Here is a 19,511-nt window from a genome sequence, read left to right on the forward strand (position 1 = left end):
CGCGTCATTTTACATCAATCTGGTAATAATTTTGACCAAGAGTTTAATCCGATCAAACATTTTGTAAATGAAACTAATACGGTCAAAAAGCCCTAAGATTACACATGATTGAGAAAGTACATAAAGGTGGTTTGATGATGGTAATTACAGAATAATGTTTGGTGGTCCTTTACCCTTAAAGGAAATATTTTCTTCCATTTATACTCTTTCCTTCCTTCTAAAGTCTCTGCCAATCCTTTTTTCCTTATATTTTTGGAAAGGGAGCACAAAAATTGAGCTCCATAGATTGCGTTAGGAAAATCGACAAATGCCATTGAAAAAATCTCAGCCCCAAGAATACTTATTAGCCCAATAGAGGTAGCTGAGATTCTTCTGTATGTGAACATCCGAACAAAATCTTTAGCTACTTTTTAACAATTTTAATATAAGGAGAATAGTTTCTTTGCTGACTCAACAAAAATCATGCCTTACTTTTTTTTAAATGATAGGCCCACAATTTATTTTTCTATACAGGAAATTCAAAGTCTCTTATATAAGAGGAAAGACTTAAAAACCCTTTAGGGGGCATCTGGTAGAGAAGAAATTTTTCTGTATTTGAGAATCATGATTGCCAGGAATATGCTGGGAAAGTGAATTTTCTAGGAATGTGACAAAAAAGTTGTTTGGTAGGCCAAAATATTATCGAAAATATTAGCTTAAGTTTATTGATTCTATCTTTGGTTGATTATCAATTATTGATGGGAATGTGAGATAATTTTACAAAAGTAACCCTATGTAAAAGGACAACCCACATTTATTGAAATTTTACAACCCATCTTCCAGTGAATATGGGGTATCCGAAATTTAAGTCCAAAATATAATTAATAGAGCGGAAAGTTGAATCAATTCAATAGGACCTCATTTTCTCCTGTTTCCACTGCCAGCAATTGGACGGGGTTGGTGACCACCGTCTAGATTCAATCTATCTCCGACAACAACTATACTTCCTCCAATTACTCTGTGGAGGAATAGAGAGAAAACAACCATTGGATTAAGCCTAGGTGTTGCTAGTAGCTTGTGATGGATACTTTGTTACAAGAAAGATTTGATAGGAAGCTACTGCAGGTAAGCTTTTGGACCTTGGGATTTATCTCGTGCATGTTCCACCATGCTCTAAAGGAGAAATGGTGTATGTGGTATATGTAATTGCATAGATTTGATATGTATGCTATGTATTTACACTTGGTATGTATCAAAGATATTTCCTTGTGTAATTCATAAAGTATAGGTTCTCTGACCAGTAAAATTTATTGTTATTGCGGCATAAGCATTCTGGAGGAATGTTTGGATGAGCATTATTTTCATAGCATGGATATGTATATTTGTATCATATGATTTATTGTTTTTATGCTGAAGTGAACTTAGGGGTGGAAGAATCTTCAAAAGCCCCTAAGTTACTTAGATATATATGTATATCTCACCCCACGTTACGAGAATTTCATGTACAGGTACTGACGGTGCAGGAGTATCACAGGGTACGAGACATGGCTAGCTTGCCATGATATTGCATGAATGTGGGATTTATTTTGATGTATATATTTATATCTCACATATCATATATGTATTTTGGAGAGTATAGGAGATGTCCATACCTCTTTTGATTATGATTATGGATATTCGTTGAGCCATATGTATAGGTTATTTCACTTATGTGTCTTTTGTTACTATTGATGCATGGAGGAGGGACTTAGCCTATGATCAAGTTATTGGACATCTTTCATGTTATTAATGCATGTAAAAGACTTTGATAATATGTTTTGCATTAGGTAAGTTCTCATTTATGTAGTCTGTGGATATTTATGTATTTTGATACAATTATGATGAAAGGGCTTTATGCCTATTGGATAGACTGAGATGATGTCAGTATTTATTGAACTGTTTATCAGGTTGAGATATCATGTGGGAATTATCCCTAAATGTCCGGAAAACAAACAGAGCTCTGTCCGTTTTGTTTGGACGATGTTGGTAGGAGATTATCACCTTGTATGATTAACTATCTGCGTTGTCATGTGAAGCCATGTTGTTTATGGAAACTTCTTGGTGGTATAATAAGTTTAACCGAGATTAGATGTTTTGGCAATTTATATGAGTTATAATTACAATTTGAATTGTTTATAAATACGAAAAGTTGTTTTAAGCAGTAAAAGTTAATTATTTGAAAATAAGAAAAATTATTCGTGTTTTAATCAACTATTGTGATTGTAACTAGTCTTAATATCATACGTAATGGTAATAAACCGGTTATAGGATGGCAAGTTACACCTTTGGCCTTCTTGCCAGACTTGCCTTCGATCGGTTCCCTACGTGGAAAATTCTTCTCATTACTATGGGGTTCAATGGCTTATCGTTAGCCTGAGAATCAACCCCTTCCATACTGGCAGGTAGGTATAATTAACATTTTTTTATTTGGTTATGAAAAATCAGTCGAATGTTGAATCAATGAATGCAATTACAGGTGTGCGTGTTTCTCTGTGTGTGTATGGGAGGCAATAGCACAACATGGCTGACAATAGGGTAATTTTGTCCCTAAAAAATTACAAATTATTCTTATGGGATGAGATTTGTAAAATACCACGATATTTTAAGTTGGTATTTTTTTCATAAAAATAAATTCCAAGAATCTGATTTTTGGAAAAAAAATAATTTAATCCTCATACCAAATATGAGTAAATAGAATTTTTAATATCAATTTTTTTGAAAATCTAAAAAAAAATCTTCTACCAAACACTCTATATATATATATATATGATTAGTTCTTGAAATTTCTAATTAATTGAGTGACAGTGATGTAATACTCAATATTTTTATTTTTATTTTATGTTTTTACGTCATTTTCGAGGTTAGGTCTGTTATGATCTAACAGTTAAAATTAGTATAAAGTCCACGTTAAAAGTTTAATGTGAGAAGGAAAACCGGGAAATGTCAGAAGCGTATTCAAATTTCCATTTTCACAGAGCAGACGACAGTCCAGCAGGCGATTCTTCTAGATCTCTCCATCACATCGAAAAAACGAGGCAGAGAGAGGTTCTGTGCAATAATTAAGTATAAAAATAATGTATTTTTCTCTGCATCAGCCATCACATCCCAATTTAATGTATTTTTTCTTTTTAATTAAAAAACAAAGGGATAATGGTCCTTTGCAAAAATAATAAAAATAGGAAAAATATTTCTATATGCCACACTCACTTGTAAATAAGTGGGTTTCAATTAGTGATGTTAACGGGTCGAGTCAGGCCGAGCTTTGGTCTTAAAAGGTTAAGTCTGTGTTTAAATGTGTCAGCCTGATCAAATCTGTTATCTGTTATGAATATGATTATCGGCATATGGCCTAACTTATTTACAAAAAATGGAAGACAATTATCGCTATGTGGCCTAACTTATTTACAAAAAATGGAAGACTTATTTAGCCTGTTTAAAAAAAATAAGACAACAAAAATTCATCCAAGCAAAATGTACAATCAACAACACTAGTAATTTCATAAATATTCATAAATTCAATATATATCAAAATAACATAATATAGAACAAAATCATTCAAAAAGTCTGTTTAACCAATAAAATTGGATGAAATGTATTGAGGAGAGAGAGAGAGAGGATTATTACAAGTAGTATAAAAATATAAAATAAAAATAAAAATTAATATACTAGGCCAGCTTGAGAGGCTCTACGGCCGAGCTTTTGCAGTGAAGTCTGAGGCCTTTTTATTAAACGAGCTTTTATACAAGTTCAAGCCTGGTTCCAACAACCAATTTTAGGCATACAAGCTTAGGCCTTAACGAGCCGAGCCAAAGGTCCCTGGTTCGTTTATCACCCCTAGTTTCAATGTGCCAAATAAATATTTTGTGGCAAATATAAAAATATTAAAACTCATAATAAATAATAAAAATATGTAAAAACTCACCAAAACGACGTAGTTTCATTAAAATGACACAAAGTTGTGTCATTTAAAATGATAAACATTTTTCCCTAAAAATATATATGTATTTTTTTATTTGTTTTACGGATTACAGTCTCTTGTCGCGTAATTTGGCTTGACATTAAAATAATTGTGAAAAAGAGAGAGACAGGTAATAGCTTCTACGTTACCTGCGCAGTGCGCATATCATTAGGCAGGACTTGACGATCGGTGCCCTTCACTTAACATAAGTTATATTCTCAATATTTTATGAAAATGAGCCAAAAAGTTTAGGGAATAAATTGAACAAAAGTTCAACAAAATCATATAACAGAATTACTATTTACTTTATTTAGAATATTAATTAAAAGTGGAATAGCACTCTAATACATTTAAGTTCACCGTTTTAGCCTAATTTCAAAAATAAAAAATGAGTTTAATAAAAACAATAAGAGTAAATAAATTTCCTTGATTTCTTTTTCCTTCTTTGTTCTTACCATTATGTCATCCAAATCCAAACACACTATACGAGTAGGTAAAGCCATCCTAATTCAAAATCAACACATATCCATGTTTAGTATGTGTGTCAATATTTTTCTTTTGTGTTACACGTCTTTAATATTATGATTTGATCTTAAAATTTCTATTCAGTTGATTAAAATGATAATGATACGAGTAGGAAAAAGAGACTAAAAATGGAGACAATATTTTCTTTAGTTTTATATCATTTTAGGTATGGTCAAAAGGTGCTTGGTTGTCGTTTCAAACTTCATTTCTAAACTGAGGAGACTAGTCCTTGGGCGGTTGTTCTCGCTAAGTTTCCATTCATAGAGATTGAGGAATGCATAGAGTTCGATCATTTTATACGCTGCGAAATCCAAGCTAATGTGGAGCAACAAAATATTGATAAAACATGCATATTTTCAACAATCATGTTATCCCTTCTCTGCTCTTTTCTCTATTAGGAATTGTATTATTTACCTCGGCAGTTCCCGTTTACAACGATAATCACTGCCCAAACAACGCAACTTATCAATCCAGCATTACATTCCAAAGCAATCTCAAGATTCTCCTCTCTGATCTCACTTCCAACGCCTCCCAAGGCCGCGACGGCTACTACCTGACAAACATAGGCTTGGCGACCATAAACGTCGCCAGTGGCATCTTCCTCTGCCGCAGAGACGTCTCCTCTGCCATCTGTTAGGAGTGTGTCGCCGCCGCAGCCACAGAGATAGAACGCCGCTGCCACAACCAGACACAGTCCATAATATGGTACGATGAGTGCACGTTGGGTTACACAAACAGTTACTTCAACCCTGTTAGCATCGTCCCAAGAGTGAACTTGTGGATGACAAGAACATCTCCACCTCGGATTTGAAAAGCTTCAACCAAACGTTGTTCAGCTTGTTGAACAGTTTGGCTGAAGAAGCTGCGAGTTCCCAGCTTGCGAAGAAATTCGCCACCGGAGAAACAGAGTTCAAGGGGTCATCGAGGCAGAACATAGTGTATGGGCTGGCAGTGCTGGCACAGTGCGCTCCCAGCGTGACGAATGATCAGTGTGAGGAGTGTTTGCAAAATGCAATCGGAACTCTTACTATGTGTTGTGGGGGGAAACAGGGTGCGAGAGCTCTGCTAGCATGGTGTAATATTAGATACGATCTGTACAAGTTTTATTATACAACTGAAACATCAACAGCACCGCCCCTGGTTCCTTCTCATCCTCCTCCTTCAGGTATTTTTTTTAACCAATATTTAGGTCATCATCGATATATGCTACAATAATGTTAGCACTCTCTTTTCCTTTTTTGGTAATTAAAAGTTTAGGTGGGGAAAAATATTGGTTCCCTAAGGGGCAGATCCCAAATTTTTTGAGAATTTCTGAAATGAATTACAGATCATTCATCAACAAAGTGCTCAAATCGGTGAACGAAATTTGAACTAATACCCTTGTAGGGAATGAGCGTAGTCCTTAACCAATTATGCCTAACCTAGTTGGCTTCTTTGTCTTTTTATCACCTCCTTCACAAGGAAAATTCGAAGACAGTGCGCATGACTAATATATATATATATATATATATATATATATAAAAGGAAAGATTCGTTTATAATTTTTTTTTACAAATTACACTGAGTATGATACACTCTTGATTAGTGTATGTATAACACCCCGTATGCACCTGGTGTATTAACATACATATGATAGTAAACGCAACATGTTCAACTTAATTAATGCAGAAGCCAACTGAATAAATTTTCTCTTTTTTTCTTATGTATTGCAAACTTTTTCACTTCTATGGCCAAAATAAAACGGGCAATATTTCCTCTGTATTTTGGACCACTGGGGATAATTCCCACCAGGATAATTTCTACCTGATTGACCGTTTAATATAATCCAGGCATCCACCGTAGGCTATCTCATAATCATAATAGATCTCAAAATAATATCCATAAAGTTACTTATTTGATTACAGTATGACCGGTCAGACATAGTGTAGTTTGTAAAAAGCTTGTAAATCTTCCCCTATATATATAGAGAGAAAGATAGGATCTTTTGACACCAGTGTCAAATTTGAAATTTGACGCCTCATCTGAAAGTCATTAGATCAAAAAAATCAATGACTCTGATTTGTAAGCTTGTGACACATTGTTCTTTTTTTATCTAATGACTCTCAGATGAGGAGTCAAATTTCAAATTTGACACTAGTGTCAAATGATCCTACCTTATATATATATATATATATGGAAAAATTATATTTACAAATTTTTTGTTTATAAACTACATTATGTCTGACCAGTCATACACTAATTAAGAATGTATGACCGATTATATTTAGTGTAATTTATAAAAAAAAAAATTATAAATGAATCCTTCCCAATATACGTGTGCCATCTTTCATGACCACAAAATTCTTCTAACATGACCTTAATAATACCTATTCATATGAAATAAAGTAAGGTCAATACTAATCAATGTCAGTAGCGTAAGTAAAAAATATTGAACTGCATTCTAGTTAAATCAATTTTTTTGTCATGGAGCTTAATTAACTTTATAAGATTATACATTGAAACTTGAGTGTCCAAAAAAGAGCTTTTCTGATTGATAATTAACAATAATATAGTTGATAAATAGATATAGAATATTAGCATTTTTTTATTTTTTAATTATTAAAGCTTGAATTTTTTTTCTCTACAATTATTTATGCAGGAAAGAAGAAATTTGGACCTCGAAAAATTGTCTTGATTGCTGTCCTTGTTGCCATTTCGATAATTCTGTTGTGTTTCGTCTGCTATTTTCTACTGAGAAGATCAAGGAAAAATTATAAGACTCTTCTAAGGGAAAATTGTTAGTAATTTGAAATGAAAACTCAAATCCTTTCTCAACTCTTGATTTAGAAGGTTAATTTGGTGATTTTTGGCTTGCCTAACTTGATGTTGCTGCAGTTGGGGATGAAAGTGGCACAATACAGTCGCAACAGTTCAATTTGGCCACAATTGAGGCTGCCACAAATAAGTTTTCCTATGAAAACAAAATAGGAAAAGGTGGATTTGGAGAGGTTTACAAGGTGATGAAATGTAATGAAAAATGAATATGTATGTTTGTTTCTCATACTTAACTGATTGGTTATAATTTCAGGGTGTTCTTTTAGATGGACGAGAAATAGCTGTAAAAAAACTCTCGCAAAGTTCACGACAAGGTGTAGTAGAATTCAAGAATGAGGTTTTGTTAATAGCAAAACTTCAACACAGAAATCTTGTGACATTATTAGGATTTTGCTTGGAAGAACAGGAGAAAATGCTTATTTATGAATTTGTGCCCAATAAAAGTCTTGATTACTTTTTATTCGGTAAATAATTTCTATTCTCACCTTTATTTATTGTTAAATTTTAAAATTTATGTGTTGATATATAAATTTTCACTTTTCTTACTTGAGTGGATTTTGACAAGTATAGACCCTCACAAGAGCAATCCATTGAGTTGGTTTGAGCATTACAAAATTATTGAAGGAATTGCACGTGGAATTCTTTATTTACATGAGCATTCACGATTAAAAGTAATACATCGTGATCTCAAACCTAGTAATGTGTTGTTAGATAACAACATGAATCCAAAAAACTCAGATTTTGGCATGGCAAGGATGGTTGCTATAGATCAAGATCAAGGAAATACTAATAGAGTTGTTGGAACATTGTAAGTATTTTTGAATCTTTATTCTTTTCAAATCTTGTTCTCCTTAATTTCTTCATTTCTTCAGTAGTTGGAACATCGTGCTTGAATCCATTTTAAATGTGATTTCAGATTTATTATTGTCAAATATGTTCTATACACAATTTCTAATGTTGATATTTTTATATAGTGGTTATATGTCTCCAGAATATATAAAGTATGGGCAATTTTCAGAAAAGTCTGATGTCTTTAGCTTTGGAGTCATAGTTTTGGAGGTCATTACGGCTAAAAGGAATGCCCATCCTCTTGTATCATCAGATGATGATAGCCTCCTAGCTTATGTGAGTATTTATTTCTTTGTTTCAATAGTAGAATACTTTCATATTAGTTGTTGAGATGTATAGTCCCACATTGGTTAGATGTGCAACTAATGTAGCCTTTATAAGGCCTTGGGCACTCCCACCGTCAGAGCTAGCTTTTGGGTGGTGTATCCCAAGGTTCTTTACATGGTATCAGAGCTTGAGCCCTCACCGCCTCCCACTTTAAAGTGGAATTAAAATAAAAAAGCACAAAAGGTAAACCAAAAATTGGGCCTGTGCAATTCCACGCTTCTAGCCCAAAGGACTCTTGCGTGAGGGGACATGTTGATATATATAGTCCCACATTGGTTAGATGTGCAACTAATGTGGCCTTTATAAGGCCTTGAGCACTCCTACCCTCAGATCTAGTTTTTGGGGTGGTGTATCCAAAAGTTTTTTACATTAGTTAACGGAGAATTCTAAGAAGCATTAAGAAATAATCCAAATATTAGTTCACAAAAAAAGGAAATAATCAAAATATTTAATTCAGAAAATTGTTGCAGGTTTAGAGACAATGGAGAGATCAAACACCTTTAAATATATTACATGAAGGTATTAAAGAATCTTGCAATCATAGTGAAGTCATTAAATGCATCCATATTGGTTTATTATGTGTGCAAGAGAAGCCAGATCATAGACCCACAATGGCAAGAGTTGTTTCATATCTATGTAGCCCGTTAGTTGAGTTGCCATCTCCCGGAGAACCAGTGAATTCTATGCATAATAATGGAATAGTGCAAAAGATGGTAGCAGACGAATCGAGTTCAGGTTCCACTTTCTCAGTCAATGAAATGTCCTTGAGTAAATTTATTCCTCGGTAGTACTAGTAGGAATGCTAAACGAACATGGGTCTTTGGTTGGGCTCGTGAAAGCGTGAGCTTACATATCTAAAATTGGTTGTTTACACCAGACTTGAACATATATAAAAGCCCGTTTAATAAAAAGGCATCAAGTTCCAATCCAAAAGCTCGGCCTTAGAGCCTCTCAGGCTAGCCTAATATATTATTATTTTTTGTTTTATATTTTTTATACTACTTGTAATAGTTCTCTCTTTCTCCTCAATCCATTTCACCCCATTTTATTGGTTAAATAGTTTTTGAATGATTTTATTTTATATTATGCTGTTTGGATATACATTGAATTTATGAATATTTATGGAATTACTAGTGTTGTTGATTGTATATTCTGTTTGGATAAATTTTTGTTGTCTTATTTTTTATAAACAGACTAACAGACTAAACCAGACTTTTATTTTTTTATAAATAAGTCAGGCCACATGTCGATAATTATATTTATAACAAGTAACAGACTTGACAGACTTAACCCTTTAAAACCAAATCTCGGCTCTGCTCGTTAACATCCGCTCTACGTTATCAATCGATGTCTTGGAACTCATTTAATTTGTTCTTTTGTAGTATCGCTCACTCTCCTTTTGTGCAAACTGAGATAGAATAATCCTTAATATGTATGACCTTCTCTCTTGATCTTAAACCTTGCTTGGTAAACCTTCTGATTGCATTGAGTTTTCACAATGGAATAAGAATTAATAGAATGATTTGAAATTATTATTTGAAACACAAAATATATGTACGGGTAACTTGTTATTTAACAAAAGTGGACTTAGATTAACCCATGGACACCTTGCTTAATTGATTGATATTTCAAGAATTCGGGTTGAGTTTAAAAAAGGGGAACAAATGGAAAGTAACCAAAATTTTTAGAAATTAAAAACAATTAGTATTTTAGGAACTTATAGATTAACGAGAAATAATTGAAAATTTTCTAACATCAAAGTAGTGTTTTACACTATTTTATTTTAAAGAAGGGAAAACTTCAGAAAAAAACCCCTATAACTTTTCTCATAATCATTTACCCTCTCTCCAAAATTTTGAATCATTTACCCCCTTGACTTAAAGTTTTTTTATCATTTACCCTCTAAGTGAGGGGTGTAAATGATAAAGAAACTTTAAGTGAGGGGGGTAAGTGATAAAAAAAAATATAAATAAGAGTGTAAATAATTCAAAAATTTTGTGAGGGGGGTAAGTGATAATTAAGAAAACTTATAGGGGGATTTTTGAAGTTTTCCCTGATAATAAGAGTGGGGTTTTCAAGCTCTGCTACATTATGACCATGTACCAGGTTTTCTAGGTCAAGAGCCCTCGCGTTTGGAATCTCAATGCCAACTTGCTTCTTTTTCCTACTCGTATATGTGATTTCCTTTGGATGCTGCTAGCTGCAAAATTACCTTTCTTCCTCATTAACTCTTTGGCTCTATCTAATGATTCCTCCTTTTGTAATTTTTCTGCAGAAATTGCATACCCTAGTTTTTGTGTCATTTTTCTCAAAGGAATGACAAAATTTTCACCCTGGACTAGTCTTCTTAGCAGCCCTTGAAGTTTGTGATGATCCTCGGCTTGTCTTTCCATTATCAATGTGAAAGAACGAACAGAAAAGTGAGAACCACTTAACAGAGAACATAAAGGACAGAACATAGACTCCGAAAAGAGAGAGGAATAAAGAGAGACTCAGAATAGATAGGAAAAGAAAGACACTCGAAGAACAAAGAGGAATAGCGAGAGATTAAGAGAAAATAGAAAAATTGAGAGACTGAAAGAACATTCTACGATTTTTCCGTGAGCTCTTCTTCAGTGGAGAGGTCGTCGGCTCCACCATTAACGTAGGGAGAGATATCAGCACAATGCGTCGTCTTCTTGCTGAAATCACCATCATGGGTAGGACTCACTTCCATCCTTAGAGGAAAAAATCCCACATTCTAGAATTATATAAAGATCCGAAAAGGTATAATCAAAACCCAGATAAGAAACACGAAAAATATTTTAAATTTAATGATTTCAGAAGCAGTAAAGGGGGCTAAGCATTTTTTGCAGGGGCAGAAATCAAGAAGACAATAGAGTTTTGATAAATTCACTCTGCTCTGAAGCTTTCTGGCACTGCGAGGGATTAGAAATACTAATTAAGAATCGGAAGAGAGATTTCTGCAATTCCGCTTACAAAATTGATGTGGGCAAGCGGTGGCCAGTGGCGGCGGGTGTGGCGCAACAGCATAGCTACTGCCTGCTGGTGGTGATGGGTTGAGGGGTATTTTTGTCTTACAAATTATCTGATATTCTTAATTGTTATAAGAGAAAACTTCAAAAACCTCCCTGAAAGTTTTGTCAGAATCACTTACCCCTCCCCAAAAAATTTAATCATTTACACCCGTACTTAAATTTTTTTTATCACTTACCCCCTAACTTGATTTTTCATCCAAAGTAAAAGTTAACGGAGTTAGTCTTTTAAAAAATACCAAAACTACCCTTAAAAAAAGAAATTAACCCCTTAACACCATTTTGTTATCTTGTAATTTTTTTTTCCAGCCCCACTATATGTTTCACCTTTCGTTTGTAAAAGATGAACTAATTTTCAATGCTTCCATGTATTAATTAAAGGACCAAAGGTGTAAATATTTTCAGCAAGTAAAAAAAATGGACAACAAAAAAAATTAATTAAAGGACCAATTTCATTAACTATTATCCATAAGATAACATGTCTGGACAGCAAAAAAAAATGGGTTTCCAAAAAATCTGGAAAAACAACAAAAAGCTTCAAAAAAATCTTCTTTCAAGCATATTAATCTAAAAAAAAAAATTGGACAGCAACCTGCAAAAAAATACATCATAGTCATCCATTGCAACCTGCAAAAAATGAGTCAATAGTTCAAAAAACATACAACCAAATATGTTATTCTACATATTTTTGCTGGCGTTTGGAACTCGTTAACTATTTATCATTTGAATTGTTGATTGGGTCGGTTATTGTCTTTTATATATATATATATATGATTCAAGAACTCGCAAATTCTCGCAAATGACAGAACTCGCTGATTGAAGAATTCAGAATTCGCAAATTCTCGTAAATGGCAGAACTCGCTGATTGAAGAATTTGCAAATGGTATAGAATCATATAATTCGCAAATGGTATAGAATATCCAGTGCTGTGTGTTTTTTTAAGGGTAGTTTTGGTATTTCTTTAAAAGGCTAACTCCGTTAACTTTAACTTTGGATGGAAAATCAAGTTAGAGGGGTAAGTGATAAAAAAGTTTTAAGTAAGAGTGTAAATGATTAAAATTTTTGGGGAGGGGGTAAGTGATTCTGACTAAACTTTCAGGGGAATTCTTAAAGTTTTCCCTTGTTATAATTATATAGTATAAAGAGATTAATCACTCCAATTAAAAGTATAAGGTGCTTATTTGAAAAAATTGGTGGTTTTATGTAATTTAGTTTTTTATTTTAATTTTTTTTTAAATTAATTATACATTTTTTATAATTTTGATTAATTTGTTAATCTTTATACTTTAAATTTTACTTAAATTAATAATACATATTTTTAATTATTTTTTATATTTTTTATTTTATGTAAATTTAAAAGTACCTCTTCCGTTCCATGCACTAATAATTGCTAATTATTTTAATTTGCCTTCAAGTAAAGAAGCTACATCTTACGGGCAGCTCTAATGGCTTGGACTGTGAATAAAAAAAGAAGCGTTACAGTTTACCTGTTTAGAAAAAAATGTGTTATAATGTGTATTTGTTTTTTTTATTTTATTGTCTCTAAAAGAAATGGAAAAAGAAAAACTTAACTTTTTTTAAGGGATTACACACACACATATATATATATAGGTTTTTTTTCACCCTTTTGCACCTCATTAATTAATTAATAATCATTTTGTCCCTGATTCGAAACTATCGACCAATCTGCCCCTCTTTAATCGACTACCTTGCAATTTTAATCGATTAAATGGTCAAAACAGGCAAAAATGGCTCTTGGGAAATTTAATCGATTAAATCTCCCTATTTAATCGATTAAATCTCCCAACAGACAACAAAGGGAAACAAGTCAGTATGATTATTTAATCGATTAAGTAGGGAGATTTAATGGATTAAATCTCCCAACAACCATCTAATCGATTAAAAATGCAATTTAATCGATTAAAGGGGTAGATTGGTGGATAATTTTGAATCAAAGGCAAAATAATTATTAATTAATTAATGAGGGGGAAAATGGTGAGTCCTTCCTTTTTGCCTCTCTGCTCTTAATTTCATTTTCTGTTTGTGTTTGGTAAAATTGTGGCTTCGAAATCTGAAATATTTTGTTTTTTGTATGCGTTTGTGTTTGTTTCGTTGTATCCTTTTCCTTTTTGCCTGAATCTGTTGGATTCACTTTCATATGCTTTTGATTTTGGTTTAGTGGAGCAAAATTTTGATTCTGTTATTTATTTATTAATTTCATGCGGAAAAGTCAAGTTTATTCCCCAATCCTGGATCCAAAGACCAAATTCAATTCGTTAATCAGTGTTGGGGCCTTTTTCTGAAGCTTTGGTCTTTGTCTATGTGGTAGTTCTATGCAATAATTAGGATAATACAGGGGGATTTTAACATCTGCAGTTTGGCTTGCTTTTTTTTTTTTTGAGATAATAGGTTATCGATAGAAGGTCCTTGCTTGTTGTCGATCATGTTTCTAGGTAGCTTGTGCTTATTCGCATAACCGTTAGATATTGGGCGGATTAAATGGTTGTAGATTGATTTGTTCACTTTCAGTGTTGCATACAGGTTTATTCTTGTTAATTGACTTTTTTTGCTGTGTGTAGTTCTTTGTCTTAGCCGCTTGGTAATGCTTGCTCGTGGACTTTTTCTTTTGTGGCTTAATGTGATTGAGATTGAATTGGTATGTTAATATACTTGTTAGCCTTTTTTGTTTTTTTGGTAAACAATATACTTGTTAGCCTTGGTTGCAGGTAGCTCCTTTCCTTATAGCTTTGAATAGTATAAGAAGGAAATTAAAACATTAATATTTCTTTTTATTATTAAAATTAAAAAGAAGGTAACCTTATTCTCCTAACATAGCCTAAAGGACCCCACCATCAATATATCAAATTCAAAAAAAAAAGAGAGTGGTAAATACATAGTGCAAGTATGCTGGCTTAGCTAATTTGAATGTTTATTTTAATAATTTTAAAATCTATACTTTTATTTATATTTTAAATTCTGATTAATTAATTGTGCATAAATATTATGTTTCTAAAATATGAATATTATATAATTTATTAACTTTCAAACAAGTCATAAATACTTTACGCATTTATAAGTTGTAATTTGAAGTCGCATAAATAATTTTATTATGTTTCTAAAATATAAATATTATATATCTAACATACCCGTTTTACAAATAATTTTACTAGTGAGTTTTTCGAATGTGATAAAAGCGCAATATTGTCGTCAGTGCTATCAAAGTAGAACATCAGAAGATAAAATTTGTGAAAACAGAACTCAGTAGCTATTGACTTCCCTTTTTCTCTTTCCTTCTTCCAAGTAGTGACCGAGTTACTCATGCTTTGAATTATTGAATATTTTCCTACCCTTTCTCTTAATTGATCGTATCTAGTAGTATTATTGGAAGGAAATACTATAAAGTATGACAGATTATATGCCTATGAAGGTCTATGAATATGGAAGAAATAATCCCATCTGCTTTAAATTACTCTAAATTTGTCTTATGCCTCTTTAATTTTCATTGTAACAATGAAGGTCTATGTTGAAAATAAAAACTCAGACTAAGACTTACCTGCAACATCTTTCTTTGCCTTCCTCCTCCTCAAATATATGCAGATAAAAAAGAGCAAAACAAAAACAGCAACAACAGTCGGCACAACTATGGCTATGGCAGTTCGTGACATGTTGCCCTTTCCTGCAAAAACCAGAATCCTCAGCTCGGCGAGAGAATTCAAGGATTAAGGATAATAAAATATTAATAAGTCTAACAACTAATCACAGAGAAAAAGGGCAATATAAGCACCACTCACAGCACTTAAAGCAATTAAGCAAAATGTGACAAGTACCTTGTGAGGAAGTGTTATTGGTGGATGGTGAAGACAGTGGTGTTGGTGGTGGTACATCTGTGTCTGATATTGGCGTAGGTTCGTAGAAGCCGTAGGTTTCATATCTAACATTACAACTGGGCCTAACGACTCTACCACCTAGCTGGCCATCGAACAAAGTTGGGAATTCTGAGATAACCCCATCCAAGCAGTCATTACAGTATTGTCGTGACAAATCAGGCGTGCACTGCACAACACCGTATAAATATTTGGTTTGAAAAGTTGCATTTGCCGTAGCATACTTACGACGAGAATCACCTGATGCAGCTCTGTCTTTTAAATTCCTCATCAAGTTACCGAGCACTTGATTCAACTTATCCACCTCTGTTGCATTGTATCCGTTCCACAAATTAAAAAAAGGTGAAGTTTCCATGATGCCGAATATTGAGCGGTTCGAGTACCGCGTGGCTCTTACCGCAACATGCAACATGCATATGTCTAATAACTGTCCAACAATGAGGCTCTTACCACACAAATAATGAGGCTCTTACCACTTCTAATAACTGTCTATTTCGCCTTTCGGCGAAACCATTCTGCTGAGGTGTATAGGTGCAAGATGTTTGGTGTTTGATTCCTTTAGAGAGGAGAAAGTCAGAGAATGGTTTATTTTTGTACTCAAGGCCATTATCTGATTGAAATATTTGGATGGAGCTATTAAATTGGTTTTGAACCATGCTATGAAATTGCTGAAACAAAGAAAAGACTTCAGTTTTATTTCTAAGAAGTGAAATCCAAACCATGCGAGTACATTCATCAATGAAAGATACATAGTAATGAGAATGAGAGAGGGAGGGAACCTTAGAAGTTCCCCATACATCTGAATGAATAACTTGAAAGGGAATACAACTCTTATTGGGGCTGGGATAATACGAAATGCGATGGCTTTTTGCCATTTCACAGACAGAACACTTAAAAGAGGATGGGTTGCACCTAGAAAATAGATTTGGAAATAACTTTTTAAGGGAAATGAAGGAGAGATGTCCAAGCCGTGTATGCCAGAGCCAGATTTTGGACTGGTTGGAATCCGGAGTTGAAGCTGAAAGAGGAGTGGAGTCAGAGATTCTGGTAGCAGAGGTCAGAGGCTTCGAATGGGGATCATGATGGAGGTCCAAGAAGTAGAGGTTGCCATGTCTAACACCATAGCCAAGAATCTCCTGTGTTCGGACGTCCTGAAACTCACAAAATGTGGGCCAAAAAATCACAGAACAATGAAGTTGTGATGTTAGTTGACTTACAGAAATTAAATTGAAATCCAAGGAAGGGACCACGAGGACAGAAGTGAGAGTAAGAGATGGGGTCAGAGAAATGGTGCCCTGACCAGTGATGGGGGCAGAGCCACCATTAGCAGTGGTAATGGTTGTTTTACTGCAAGGAGAGCATTGTCGCAAGGCAGAGGCATCTCGGATCATATGATCCGATGCTCCAGTATCAATAATCCATGAGCTATTTCTAGAGTGAGCAGAGAAAGCAAGGTGATTACCTAATATACCTTCGTAGACAGCATGAGCTTGAGGAGATGCAGAAGATTCACCTTCGGATGAGGATTGCAGAGCTTTGGATGTGACTTTCCGTCGAGGCCTTTTGGTGAAGTCCCACCAATCGGGGTATCCAATGACTTCATAGCATCTGGACTTGGAGTGTCCCGAATCACCACAGTGAGAGCAAATCAGTGGTTTGCCAGAGGAGGAATCTTTGCGAGGCTTGGAAGAGGGATGCGTCGAAGGAGAACGGGTGACCATGGCAGAGGAGTCTGGTGTGACATGTGGACGGTTCATGATGATGCGCTGTTGATGTTCACGGCGGAGGAACGCATATGTGTTCTCAAGATCCAACTTTGGATCTTTACGAAGGATCTCACCGCGGACTTGGTCGAACTCAGGATCCAGTCCGCTAAGAAATATGTAGACCCGCAGTCGTGCCATAGATGAGTGTGCTTGGGTCACTGCCGTGACCGTGGTCGCTGGGGAGGCCACGCGGTGGTCAATCTCCTGGAAGATGGAGAGGAGATCGTTGTAGTAAGTGGAGAGTGGGCGGCCAAGCTGTTTAGTGGAGAACGAGCGTTGATGAAGCTCGAAGATGCAGGTTTCGTCCGCTCCATCGTAGAAGGTGCGAAGGGCGGCATCCCAAATATCGCTTGCGGATTCGAGGCGGATAAACCTTTGCATTAAGGGGGGGGGGGTCATAGATTCGATTAGCCAACTCTTCACTCTCTTATTTTCGGTGACCCAGGTGGCGTATTGAGGGTTGGCGAGAGGAGGTTTCGCGGTGGCTCCGGTGAGATAGCCAGACTTGTTTCTAGCTCCAATACGCATGTCCATTAATTGGGACCAAAGGGGATAGTTTGACTCATCAAGAATCACAGTGACTGGAAAGGAGGAAGTATCTTGTTGGATGATGATGTTTGGTGGTGGGGCAGGTGGAGATGGTGGGGTGGAGTTGTCGTCGGTGAGGGGAGGGATTTCCATGAAGAAGAAGAAGGGATATTGAGATAGGATTCGGGTAAGGAAAAAACGTCGGGTCGGGTCGGTTAGGAGAGGTACGGTTCGGGTAGGTTGAGGAAAAAAAAAAGGAAAAAAACGATGTGGTGCCTGGATCAATAACAAACTGATACCATGTTAAAAATGAATTCTCTATTATGTGAATACTATTCATCATAGTCATACCTCTGAAATGAGGTGTTTATATACAAATGGCCTTTAACAACTAAGCCACAAAATCAGGAAACTAACTCTACAAATATGCTAACCTCCTAACAGTAAGCAACAAATAAACAAACTCGTTCCTATCTCTAGGAACAACATTTCAATTTCAATTTCTATTTTCAACATGCCTCTTTCTGATTCGGACAGAGCTGTGTGAGGTTGACTCTGGAATCGTCGAGGCAACTGCGGCACTCATCTGGCCTAACATCTCCTCTACACAGCCCAATGGCGTTCACTTTGTTAGTGTTTTGACCATATGAGAAATTGTAGAATCCGTAGTCAATTTCTGTGTTGGAAGTGAGAGTGGACAAAAGTTTGTTGAGATTTGTGTGGTAGGTGCTATTGGGTGTGTAGTTCCCTTTGATGTTATCACAGGATTGGGATAGGAAAATTGGGCTGGAACTGGCTTGAGACATTATTATTTGAAAGAGACAACAAAGAAAGGAAAGCAGCTTAGAAGAAACAGCAGCCATTATAATTGCCCTCTGGGAATGAGTGGTAACAAAACCGAAGATTGAAGCTTCAACATGACGAAGCTTTAACAATGACGTGATTGGGACAAGGTAGTGTTTATTACTCACCGATATGACAAAGAAGGCCACCCAGTTTGCTATAACGTTATTGGTGAGTTTGAGAACAAGGAGCTGTAAAACAATACCTTTTCTGACGAGAAGCGCAACAAGTTCATCAGATAATAAGTATATTGTTATTTTATTTAATCATAGTTAGTTGTAACTGTGGTTAGTTAGTTGTAATTGGTTATGGAACTTTATTATTTTTTCCCTTTTTCATGTTTGTATTGTACTGCATCACTGATGTAAGGTTTCTTCTATTGATTCAGTAAAGTGATTTTCTTACTGTAAGATGGTATCAGCTGAAAATTAGAATTCTGCTGTTTGTCAGCTTCATACCCATGGGTCTGAAGCGAATCCTTCAACCACCGAACCAAATCCTTCAACCACTGGAGTGAATTCTTCAGTGCATGTACGTTCTCAGGTCGAAGATCCTGCTAGCCCTTTCTTTCTTCACCATTCTGACAATCCTAGGCTTGTCGTAGTCTCTCAGCCCTTGACCGGTGACAACTATAATTCATGGAGCAGAGCAATGAAAATTGCCCTATCGATTAAAAACAAATTGGGGTTTATTAACGGTTCTATTGCCAAACCTAGTGATGCTGATCTTATTCTTCAAAGCTGCTGGTCTCGAAATAACGACATTGTTATTTCCTGGATTTTGAATTCAGTCTCCAAAGAAATTTCCAGTAGCATCACCTACTCTGGTTCGACTCGTGATATTTGGGTGGACAAAGCAATAGACCAAGAATCTTTCAGTTGCGCCGTGATCTCACAACCCTCACTCAAATCAAGCTTCCGTGAGTGTGTATTTCACAAAACTTAAATGGGAAGAGTTGAGCAAT

The 19,511-nt window shown here is 35.1% G+C and overlaps 1 protein-coding gene and 1 pseudogene across 1 annotated transcript; one reads left to right on the forward strand and one right to left on the reverse strand.

Annotated features, from left to right (window-relative positions):
* Positions 1-4,847: 4,847 nt before the first annotated feature.
* LOC133300270 (cysteine-rich receptor-like protein kinase 25) lies at positions 4,848-9,279 on the forward strand (annotated as a pseudogene).
* A 1,799-nt stretch (positions 9,280-11,078) lies between these two features.
* Positions 11,079-18,567, reverse strand: LOC133300271 (cysteine-rich repeat secretory protein 38-like). Its single transcript, XM_061499789.1, is given in 6 exon segments — positions 11,079-11,231; positions 12,133-12,153; positions 12,314-12,387; positions 15,080-15,202; positions 15,354-15,800; positions 18,189-18,567. Coding segments are annotated over 6 exon segments (1,197 nt in total).
* Between the last annotated feature and the right edge of the window lie 944 nt (positions 18,568-19,511).

Source organism: Gastrolobium bilobum, unplaced genomic scaffold (assembly GCF_033153095.1).
Source record: "Gastrolobium bilobum isolate Gb01-03AN ecotype WA unplaced genomic scaffold, APGP_CSIRO_Gbil_v1 utg47128, whole genome shotgun sequence".
Lineage (NCBI taxonomy): Eukaryota > Viridiplantae > Streptophyta > Magnoliopsida > Fabales > Fabaceae > Gastrolobium > Gastrolobium bilobum.